At 37.7% G+C, this 12070-nt stretch overlaps 1 protein-coding gene across 3 annotated transcripts in view; it reads left to right on the forward strand.

Moving 5' to 3' along the window:
• The window catches only part of KCNT2 (potassium sodium-activated channel subfamily T member 2), a 341540-nt gene that overhangs the window by 256013 nt on the left and 73457 nt on the right, over positions 1 to 12070 (forward strand). For all 3 annotated transcript variants that reach the window (XM_087424351.1, XM_014794147.2, XM_087424352.1), the window contains exon 21: positions 10494 to 10605. In XM_087424351.1, the coding sequence (XP_087280477.1) occupies positions 10494 to 10605 (112 nt within the window). The remainder of the gene's footprint in view (positions 1 to 10493; positions 10606 to 12070) is intronic.

Consider the following 12070-nt stretch of genomic DNA (forward strand, 5'->3'; position numbering starts at 1 on the left):
GGTCAAGCAGAGCATTTACAGGGACAGGAAAATTATCTCAGTGTCAGTTTGCTGACATGGCATCTAGGGCTCCATCTCGGGCCTAGAAATTTATGTCAACAATAGTATCTCTAAAATAGCTCAGCCAATCCTTATATTTCCATGAACATCATTAATTTCCTCAAACAAGAGCCATTTTCTAATTGGTTAATTAGTAAGGCCTGTGGTGTTGATAGAACTATGGGTAACAGAAGCAGTTTTAATTCTGGGATGTGTGCTAGAAAACCAAGCTGAGCCACCCTGGGTGGTGAAATAGAATGCTCGCTGTACCAGGAGTTTATCTTAAACCAACGCTTGAACGTCTTGTACTGTTTATGCTGAAGTATTTTAAAGTAAATGAAAGGTATCCTAAGAGTCATTCACCTGGTATTGATGGAGTTTGGGATTTCCACCAGAAGAGTTCCAAAGTCTGATGTCAGCTTTACTTCAGTCTAGGCAGTCTGAATGTGCCCATACTCTTGCCTCATACTGCCAGGCAAGGTTGTTGGAATGAGTAAGTGAGCTGTGCCTGGCGTAGAATAGGCAGATGGTAATTGGTGGCTGCTGCTTGTTAAAAGAACACGTCCTCAAGTTCGTGTTTCTAAAATACCGTGGTCCCAAAAATGTGTAAGCAGACATCATGATTGTTTTATTAATTGGAATACTTGGGCAAGAAGTTAGATGCAGTGTTTTATTTGGTTTGTTTATTTCTAGAAAAAAATCAAATCTGTGATCTACTCAGTATCTTTATATATGAGGCAAATAAAGATACTGCATGATGTCACTTTATATGGTGATGCTACATTTTATTTTAGCATTTGTAAGTGACTGTGTAACTATTTGGGCTTGTGCCATTTTAACTTGATTATTTTGACATTCCATTTTGATGCGGGGCATTTTGACTTACATTTTCAGCATTTAAAACTACTAAGGAATATGTTAGAAAATCTTCCATCTGTGCTTATGTTAGAGCCCAGGAGACAAGAATGAGATGGAATTTAAGAAGGAAATGAAAGTTAGAGTGCTCTGGTTCACAAGTTATTGATGTAACTGTTATGACCTATTTTGCCAGTCTGGAGTAAGGTTAAATTATTATTCAGAGGCTCAAATTGATCACCTGGTCCCCTACCTGCCCAGCTTACTAGGACATACACTTTTCACTTGACAGGACTCTTTTCTCCCTAAATTGCCCAAGGACCCTTGAGAGTTACTCAGTCCAAAAAGACCAAGGCAAACAGGAGCATCTCATTAATTCACTGGCAGTGTGTATGTGTGTGGGAGTTGGGGGAGGAGTTAGGGGAGATGTGAAGCATGGAGAGAATTCCTTTTCATCTGGAGTTGCATCTATAACTTCAACATAGTTTTATGATTGAAAACTGGGCTATGCAGTTCAACGTGTCTTCATCCAGTGGGGCAATTATGCATTTGCTAGTTTTGTCCCTGCATGTTCCTTCCGGAGAACCTACCAAGAAAGTGTTTCATCTTTAACATCCAAAGTCTAGAGCATGGCATCCAAAGTTTTAACACTCAGTTGATGAGCACTCCTGAAGTTTGTGCTAGGATGGGCCAGGAGGAGCCTCTAGCCTCAGTCATGTTCTGTGCCAGATGAGCTGTCTAGCCAGAACAACCGAAATGGCCCCTTTATTGATCACTCACCCAGATTCGTTCCTTCCCTCAAGGTGAGTTTCCCTTTGTGGGCTCTTAGTAGGAAACTTCCTCTGGGAAAACCTCTAACCCAGAGGTTCCAGATTCACTAGGTTAGAGAATATCTCCAGTACTTTACTCAGAAGACACTCCTTGAATCCTAAACAGTTGGTCCACCACCTCTCTCCGAGACCATTTCAGAATACCAAAGACACTAGGAGAAAAAGTCTTTGTCAAATTAGATCCTGTTAAACCTTTCTTTCCCACATGCTTAAGGACCTTCCTTTACACATCTAAGAGAAAACGCACAAGTGAGTTTTCCTAGCACAAATATCCCTAAAAAGTGAAAGTCTGATTTCCAAATTGAAAGAAATGCAGGTCCTCACTTTTAAATTTAAATTTCTCTTGTTGAAGTTTTACCTAACAAGGCACTGAGTACATTGGGAAAATATTGCACGTTTTCACATTTTTATAAATAAGTATTAATATCTAAACTAAATTTAAAGAGGCAGATAAAAGTGTGTTTTGAATTAAAAACAACCACTTCAAAATGGCCACATTCGGTCGATCTATCAAAACGACCTACTTTGGGAATGTTTGGCATGTCAGTGGCATCTCATTATTCTCATCTTACTGAGAAAGCAAGCAACATTGAGAGCAATGTACTGCCTCATCCCAGTCCTTATAGGGAAAAAATGGCAGCTTCAGGCCTAAGTCTATGTCAGCAGACAGAGAGGATGAGAAACTTCCTCTAGTTGTTGAGAAGCTAACGTTTCTCTGGGGAGCACACAGAATAATATTTAGTGCAGAATGGGCACAAAATTAAATACCTATTAGTTTAATTTGCATTGTAAAAGTCCACTAGTGATTTAGTTTAGAAGTCCCTTGGGGTTGATTTTGTTTCAATATTGTTAAAAGATAAAGTGAGGCGTATTAAAAATATTAAGAGTTAATTTGAACAACAACTGATTTGAATCAGGCAACATCCAATCTAGCAGATAAAAGGGAGCTCCAAGGAGCTGTACAAAATGAAGGACTTTTATAGGCAGAGGGGAGTGGGAACGAGGAAGTTATACTGGCCAAAAGTGGGTTGGTTATTGCAAAGTTACTTTCCTTTAAGGGATGGCAGGGGTCTACTAGGCAGATGACTTAACTAGTGCTGACCTGGTGATTCCTGATTGACTAGTTTACGATTCCATTTCTGAGAAAGCCAAAACTGTAATTAAATCTCAGTTTGGTGACATGGGGCTTAGCATAAGTCACTCCATTTGGGTCCTATTGTCTTGTTTTTAACAATATGAAGATATTTTTGTTTTTGCTTTTGTTTTCTAAAATTTAGCTGGCCAGACTTGTAAGATAATGAATACTCTGTTGATGGAAACATTCAAATAAGTTATGGATCCGTCATCTGTTTGGAACAGAGGAATTCCTGTGTTATCTGGGTGGCAGGTCAGGATGACCTCTACAACCACCTGCCATTGTGATTTGTTAATGTGGTATTACTGAGCATCCAGTAAGTGTGGGGATGATACAGGATGCTTGGCTGCAGTGATGATTAAGGCAGACATAGCTCCTGGCCTCAGGATGCTAATAGTCTAGCATGGAAAGTATTAAGCAAGTCAATTAAAGATTTAAATAAAAAACTGTAACTGTGGCAACTATTGAAAAAAATAGAATGTTATATAGACCCAGATAACAGGAATGTGTGATTTAGTCCAATGGGTCAAGGAATGCCTCCCTGAGAAAATGATACTCAGTCTTTTCTTTGAAAGATAAAGAGACTAAGTGGCCTAAGAGAGGAGTCAAACCTCCCACATGGGGGCAGCACGTACGAAGGCTCTGAGGTGCTAAGACTAGCATATTCAGGGACTTGGAGCAGAGCAAGGGGAAGATTGCTCTGACATGAGACTGAAATGGAAATCAGAAGCCAGAATATCCATGGTTTTGTAGAGCACGTTAATAAGTTGAGCTTTGTTTTAAGAATAATAGGAAATCATTGAAGGATAGAGAATTTTAAAATATTATTTCAGCTACAACGTGGAGAATGGTTTGGAGGAAAGCAAGAGTGAGTGAAAATTAACGAGGCAGAAGACTGTTGAATTGCCAGGACTATAAGAGCATAAATGTCAAGTTAAAAAATAAAAATAGAAAAGGAATATTGTCTTTAGCTTGGCACAAGTAGTTGCAGTCTTATTGAGGAAATAGCAGGCATGTGCACGTGGAAAATGACATAATTCAAAATACTGATATTGAATATGTATAAATGCAAGAGTGGTTCCTTTATATGATGCAAAAATATTTTTAATGTTTTGATTGGCTTACATGGATAAAATTTTTAAATACAAGAGATAGCTGATATTTATTATATTCTCATTTATTACTACCTCAGACTTAGATCTAATGTATTTTAAAAGTATTTGTGAAAAATTAAAATATATCCATATTTGTTTTACTGTTTGTAGTCAGTTGTATTCTAAAACCCGTGCTTCGTCTATGTCTATATACCTTTATGTTAGTATATACCCTTCGGTATTCAAAAACACCATTCCTAGCCCCCATATCAGATCAAAATTTATAGTGTAATACACTAGCTCAGTAATATTTTTATTATATTGTAAACATTTGCCAGATTTATTTGTTCTTATGTTTGTTTTGCTTCAATATACAAATGCAGCTAGTCTCAGAGTCCTCCCAGTAGTCTGTGAAATAGTGTATAAGGGATGTTTTTCATCTTTGTATTGGCTAACATAACTAGGCATGTCAAAAATATTTATTGAATTAATTAATTCAGACAGATTACTATTCCATAGACATTTTACACAATTATACTTACGTCGAGTCAGAACATAAAATAATTGTAGAAAAGTTTTAAGTAGAACAAACTATATTATTTTTCAATTACAATTTTGCTTTATTATGATCCTAGTACCTAGGGAAAAGAGACTTCTTATGTCATTTCATTTCTAAAATGTTATATATTCAAAATGTAGGTCATATTAAGGCCCAGAAATAGATTTACAGTATTAGTATTTTAAAGATACATAATTAGATCTATGAGATAACCAAATTCGTAAATATAAAATTTTATAATTGAATACAAGTAATACTTTATAGATCTGAAGGGCACTGCAGTAAAACATTTCATTCTTTAAGTATTATTTAGTTCTAGATTTTCACTAGGTGGCAGACTTAGATAATGTAGTCAGTTTCTCAGTTTAAAATAACATATATGGTGTAAGTTTATTTATATAAAAAAGAAATAGCAATTACATAAATTTTGTTGTCCTATCGAATTTCAACTCTACAAGTCACTTAAATACAATGACCAGGTCACTCAATCATATTTATCACTCACTCTCACTAAGACTTCAAATATATCTAGCTACATATGTGTATATTTCTATTTAATATAATGTGTTAGAAAAGGATTATAAACAAAAGAATTCAAGTAATCACAAATTTGTCTAAAGTTAGAAAAATAATATATATGAAAGAGCAAAGGCCATATTTCTCAGAGAAAATAAACATTTCCAAAAGGAGAAATAAATTTTCATTTTCTTGCAGCTAGATTTTCCTCATAAATTCCTTCTCTGGCCTTATCTCTTAATACCACCTAGATGTTTCTCACAAGCCATCCATTGTTAATATGTCTTAATGCTACTTAATCTGTGAACATTGAGTCAGACACATTTATCACCCTTAGAAAAATATGTACAGCTTTATAATTCATGAATTTTTGTAGTTTCTTCTATTAAAGTTGTAGAGTCTAATTCAAAGGCAGGAATTTCACTTCATACTTCTTATCTCCTGGAGACCAGAGCTTTCCAATTGCAAACACTGATAGTTATTTGTTAAATTAGATATTAAATATTGTCCTCAGTAAATAAAAATAACAATAATGAAGTTATGATCTAACACCTACTATTTAGGGGTAAATAGAGAAATAGAGATTATGAAAGATTAAAATAGAGTTGACTTTTAAGATCTGAAACTCCAACATGTTGCTAGATATTCTTAATAATTTATTATTTTTATCTGGGTCATTTGAGTTTTCTTTCCAATGATATATCTACCTATTTATTAGAATGGGGGGGAGGACTTGTTCTAGAACATGACTGCTTGAGTGTGACTCAGGCTGTGATACCTACTAGAATGTTACCTTAAACATTTTATTCGGTCTCTATGTGCCTCAGTTTCCTCATCTATAAACTAATAATTGTAAGTAGATCATAGAATAGTTTTCTAGAATTTGAAGAAAGGATAAGTGACTCTCTTGATTTCCAACACAAGTTGGAAACTATTGAAATCCAAAGAAGTCAGGCAGGTGGAGATCCAGACATCAGGCAGGACCATGTAGCTTTGGTGTCTGGCAATAGTGGCCTTCTTGAATCTTCCCCCGAGATCCATGACCAAGAGACCATGCTGAGCAACCACAGGACTTGCCCTGTAGGGCTGAGCTCACCTCATGGCCTGGCAGAGACCAGCACAAGCCCAAAGATGCTGCAAAGATAGAGTCAGGGTTGATCAGCATGCCCCCAACTCCTCCCAGGGAAGGAGGGGGTGCAGATGGAAACACAATACAAGGAGGTCCCTCCTGATGTTGTGCAGTCTACATGAGTTAATACTTGGAAAGCTCTAAGAATAATGCTCTATAATTTTAGATCTTATCATTTTTTTGGATCTTTTTTACCTTTCCAAAAGATAAAAAAGGAAAAAAGCAAAGAGGAAAACCTTAGGTTAATTAATTTTCCTTTCTGAAGCTCAGATCATGAAGATGGGATTTATTCTCTAAATAAGTCTATAGGACTTCATGTTCATTGAGTCATTTTGGAACTATTATTTATTCATTTTAGTTTCCATTGTCACAGATTATTGAATATTGCCTGTGACAAACAGTATTATGGTAAATATCTTTAGTGACATTGTTGTTTTAAAATATCTTAAATAACTACTTTTGAAACTCCCAGATGGTATGAAATTTGGCAGTTGGTGGCATTTCCTAGGCTTACCAGATGGAGTTTGCCGGCCCAAAAGTCACTTGATATTTTTTCCATCATGCCGCTCTTCTAATGTTTCAAAAGTTTCTGAAAAAATGAACTTTAATTTATCAAATTTGCTATCATCGGCAACTTTAGAGAGAGAAGAATAGAACTTCTAAATGAAAGTCATGAGGAATGCAGATTATACTGTTTCTCCATAAACTAATCTAGTTAAATTGCAGTACTCTCTTCATAAAGATTTTATCTACTAAATGAAAAAATGCACAAACGAATTGAGAAATAGTTTATTTTAACAAAGAATTATTAATTACTGGAATATAACGTGCCCTACTAGGAACTGAGAGGGAGACTTTGCCTTTCTAGCTGTCACGATTTAGTAGGAGAGCTAAGGCATGGACAAAACCAACCAAAGTTTAGTGCAAGTGTAGGGGAGGAATACCTCTACCCTCTAGATCCTCCAGCTGCTCCTTGAGACAGAATAACAGAAGAAAATCAAACAAAGTTTAATAGTATGTATACATGGGAGAAACTCAGGAACCTCAGTAATTTGCCAAAGTGGTCAAAGCTACCACCTTAAATACCATCTTTAGCTAAAGACAAAGGAGGATGTTTGGGGTAGTAGTTTGGGACTTCAAAGCGGAGAAAGGCAATTCACATGGAGATGGAAAAGCAAATGTCTGGTAAACAGATGTTTGCCATGCCTTGCAAAGACAATGGGACATAGAGAGGACTTTGATCAAATGGGCCTTGCTAGGTTCCTCCCTGTCTACGACACCTAGTTCATGTTATACTATGCTTATCTATGGTGACAGCTCCCTGCCAAAACGGGCCTTCTATCTTAAATTCTTTCAGGTAGTTAGAGGGAAGGTCAAAGTTTCTTCCTGAGTCTATTGTTCTTAAAAATAATCAGGCCAGGGGCCTGCCTGGTGGTGTAGCAGTTAGTGTGCACGCCCCGCTTTGGCAGCCCGGGGTTCGCAGGTTCGGATCCCAGGTGTGCACCGACACACCACTTGTCAGGCCATTCTGTGGTTACGTCCCGTATAAAGTAGAAGAAGATGGGCATGGATGTTAGCCCAGGGCCAGTCTTCCTCAGCAAAAAGGGGAGGATTGGCGTTGGATGTCAGCTCAGGGCTGATCTTCCTCACCAAAATAAATAAATAAAAAAATCAAGCCCAAGAGACACATTTTGGGCTGGCAAATTTTGATCCCCCACACAAGACACAGTGGAATAAGCAGCATCAATTAAACACCAGGGAGCCCGCCGAGAGACAATGAGTCTGACTTTAAGCGATTTTAAAACTTCTTCTCAATTAGATTTGAGAGGAACTTTAAATAACGTTTGGGATTTCAAAATATAGAGATTGAAGAGGAAAGTAAGGAGGAAAGAAAGGGCATTTCAAGCAGAAATAACAACATGAGAAAAAAGAAAAAAGCTAAGAAGATAGTAATACCACCACAGCTAAGAAACAGTGCCCACTGTGTGTCAGACCCTGTGCTGTCTTTCACAAACCACGTCTTTAAGCTTCAGAACACCCCTCCTTTACAGAATCTGACATTTAGAGTTTTCTTAACCAACTGCAAGTAACAGAACTATTGTAAACAGTGATCAACTGCACAAAGAAAATTATATTTTTCTTTTTCTTTTTTGTTTTTTTGAGGAAGATTGGCCCTGAGCTAGCATCTGTTCCCAGTCTTCCTCTTTTTGCTGAGGAAGATTGGCCCTGAGCTAACATCTGTGCCCATCTTCCTCTATTTTTTGTATGTGGGATACCGCCACAGCATGGCTTGATGAGCGGTGCGTAGGTCTACTCTCAGATTCGAACCTGCAAACCCCAGGCCGCTGAAGCAGAGCGCACAAACTTAACCACTATGCCATTGGGCCAGCCCCTAAAATTATACTTTTAACATTAGAAATCAGCAAAAGAAATTATGTTCTGATTATTTTGCTGATATTATTTCAATCAACTTATTACAGTTTACCTTGATCAAGAAGTACAGGGCCAGCCCAGTGGCACAAGCGGTTAAGTGAGCACGCTCCGTTGCGATGGCCCGGGGTTCGCCAGTTTGGATCCCGGGTGTGCACCCATGCATTGCTTGGCAAGCCATGCTGTGGCGGCGTCCCATATAAAGTAGAGAAAGATGGGCACGGATGTTAGCCCAGGGCCAGTCTTCCTCTGCAAAAAAAAAGAGGAGGATTGGCAGATGTTAGCATAGGGCCGATCTCCTCACACAAAAAAAAGTAGTACGGTAATATTAGCTCTCAAAATGGAGATCAAGCCATATAGTACTGGCTGTATTTCTCCCTATAAAGAGTGGATTTCATGACACACCTGATGATATCATAGTTTTCCAAGGCTTTGATTGGGTAAGGCCCAATTATTAGTTCATTAAGGTAGCGAAGAGAGCATACAGTTTTTATAGATGACTCTGAAAGAAAGTGTTTTTAAGAATTTTTTTTAGTGTCTTAACTGGGATGGTGACTAAAGCTCAGTGGAGACAGACCCGAGGGGCAGGGCATCAGGGAAGGCCCGGCCACAGGCTGGAGACCAGACCCCTTCAGGCTGCTAAGCCGGCAGGCGGACCCACTCTCCCAGGAGGAGGGAGAGGTCCTTGCAAACCATCAGTCAGCATTAGGGTGTGAGAGCTGAGAAAAGTTATAAACTCTTATGCGGTGCTGGAGTTCAGGGTCAGCGCTCTCATCTTAAAGGAAGTGCTTTCCTCTCTAAGGCACCAAATCAAGCTCTCAGGGACACAGACGTGGCAGCGCCCTCACTGCTGGAACTAACATAAAATGGGAGTAAGATCAGCTGCAGAGGCTGATTTGTTTTTGAGCCACTAACGGGATGTTTATAGCCCGCATACTTTCAGTCGGTTCTAGTGCCTGAGTTCAGGGTATGTGGGCTCAGCTTAACGGTAGAAATTTTAAGTGGCCAGAACTGAGTTTAAAGACGTATTGTGTGGAGAACAAAGCTGATTATCACATGAAGTGGCTCCACAGAGAATCTCAAAATATTTGAACCAGAAGAGCTGCTGATGATGCACAGTATCAACTGAAGATCAGATCATCAACAACAGTAACAATAAAAAGGTGTTTGCCGTGGTATTATCTTGCCCCTTTTTTCTGGGGGAAAAAAATCACGTGTGCATGTGTATATGTGTGCACGTGTGTGTGTGTGTGTGTGTGTGTGTGTTTTGGGGGAGGGAGGTGAATGAGAAGAAGGCTAATGCAAAGCTATGAACATGTGAAAATTCTCAGGATTCTTTTAGAACAACACTATCCATTGAGCCTTGGCCTCAATTCATTACAGTGAAATGTTATTTCAGTTAAAATAATTTCCTCTTCTCAGAAGTTCATTGTAGCAAGATTTGACATTTAAAATTGCATATTCTGAGAATAGGGAGCTGTAGGAGATCAAAGAGCTGACATTATGGACAATAAGCTCATCACGTGAAATTTTTGCCAATCACCATATTCATCTTATAAATTTCCATTTCAATATTATCCGCAAAGTAACCTTGTAACTTCTTAAGTCAGCTTTATGGGTTTCTATTCTATGCTGTTTCATAATTGTAGAGAGAAAATGTCTAATAAAAGGCAAATTACTGAATTTATTTTCCTTACAGTGCTAAAGTGTTGGCTAAAATATTCTTTGGAAATTAGTGTTTCATTTTTCTTCCGTTGTACAGAACAGTTTATGTGGCACTCCCTGCTGTTGTAATTGCATGTAGTTTTTTGCCTAAGGCTAGGAATCACTCACTCATAAATATGTTGTTATAAAAAAATACGATATTGGATTGTTAGTGTAATGCAAATGTTTTTTTGAAATGTAGGTTGTTTTCCAGTCTCAGTATTATCACAGAGCTTACTCACCCAGCCAACATGAGATTCATGCAATTCAGAGCCAAAGATTGTTACTCTCTTGCTCTTTCAAAACTGGAAAAGGTAAGACTCCCCATTATTAAGTTGCATTGGACTATTTTGCTTGAAAGAATAAATCTGGAAATTTTTAGAAATTTCTAGAAAGAAATGCCATGAGATAGTAAAAATAAAAATGCTGTTTTGAATTACTATTTGGGGGCTAAAATCTTAATTTATAATTTTTTTAAAAATGTGAATTGATGGATTTGAACCATATATATCACAAGCGAACATAATGGAGATACCTTGTTGTATCATCATCAATCATAAATTGAAAACATAACTTATGAAGGAACGAAATGCATCAGGAATGTATATGTTCACTTACAATGTCAATTATATTGATAATATCATGAGTGCTATGTCAAGAAATCTGTATTTATATAGGGCTTTGCAGTTTTCAGAAATCCCTAAGGTCTTAGAAAAGTTGTAGACTTTGTTGAAAGTCTACAAGATTGTCACCAAGACAATCTGAGACAAAGTTGAGTTTATTGCTTACCTCAGTAAGGGAGACTGTCATCTAAGAAGAGCTTTCCCAATGCCTGAGGAGGGGAAAAGCAAGGTCAAAGTTTATTGAGAATTGGAAATTTCATTTAATGAGGGTCTTTCAAAGCAGGACTTAATTAGGATTGGGAAGGGATCTGGATAATGCTAATGGAGACAGTGGAATTGCAAAGTCATGTAATGTGGATAGAAAGGTGTGGTTTCCATTTGTAATGTCCAGGCTGAGTGTGGGGGTAAATGTTTTTTGCATTCAGCATTCGCCTGATACTAGTATATCAGGAGAATTTGATGTAAGAAAAGAAAATAAGATTCAATCTTGTACATGTGAAAATGTTTTAAATCTATGCCATCTTCATTGTTTATAACAATGTAAGACATGGAGATAAATGATGCCTTACATTACTTTGGTTAGTTCTTTTTTTCACTTAATTTTATTTTGATTACCTATTATGCCAGACACTGTCCGTATTCCTGGTAGACATATTGTTGAGTAACGTCATTTCTATACTCTTGTCTGTTCATTTCCGAATTCAAACTGGTCACATACATTATGTTGGTAGAGCCTTACCACTGCTCATTTATAGTCAAGTTGTTGTTAGGCCCTGTTTCCATATGAGGAAACTGAGTTTAAGACAGGTTAAATAACTTTTTCAAGATCACATAGCTATCAAGTCAGTACAGTAGCAGAAACGTAAAGCCGTTAATGTTCAGGACAGAAAACTTCCATTATGCCAAAGCTACTTTGACTACATAGAAAGGGTCGCAAGCATGGCTAAGCTGACTCAGCATCCACAAGCAAACCCAACAATCAGGAAGCCAGCTGGAATCCGTGCTGGCATGGTGTAGTGTGGTCTCCTTCATGACAAGTGAGGGAGGATCACCTAGTGATGGAGAAGACACGCTCTGGAGTCAGATGGGTCCAGATGAGAATGGAACCTGGATAAATTACTTACATGTTCATAGCCTTGGGATTCTTCTCTGGAAA

This window comes from Ceratotherium simum, chromosome 36 (genome assembly GCF_057802395.1).
Source record: "Ceratotherium simum simum isolate JZ-2026a chromosome 36, ASM5780239v1, whole genome shotgun sequence".
Taxonomy (NCBI): Eukaryota; Metazoa; Chordata; class Mammalia; order Perissodactyla; family Rhinocerotidae; genus Ceratotherium; species Ceratotherium simum.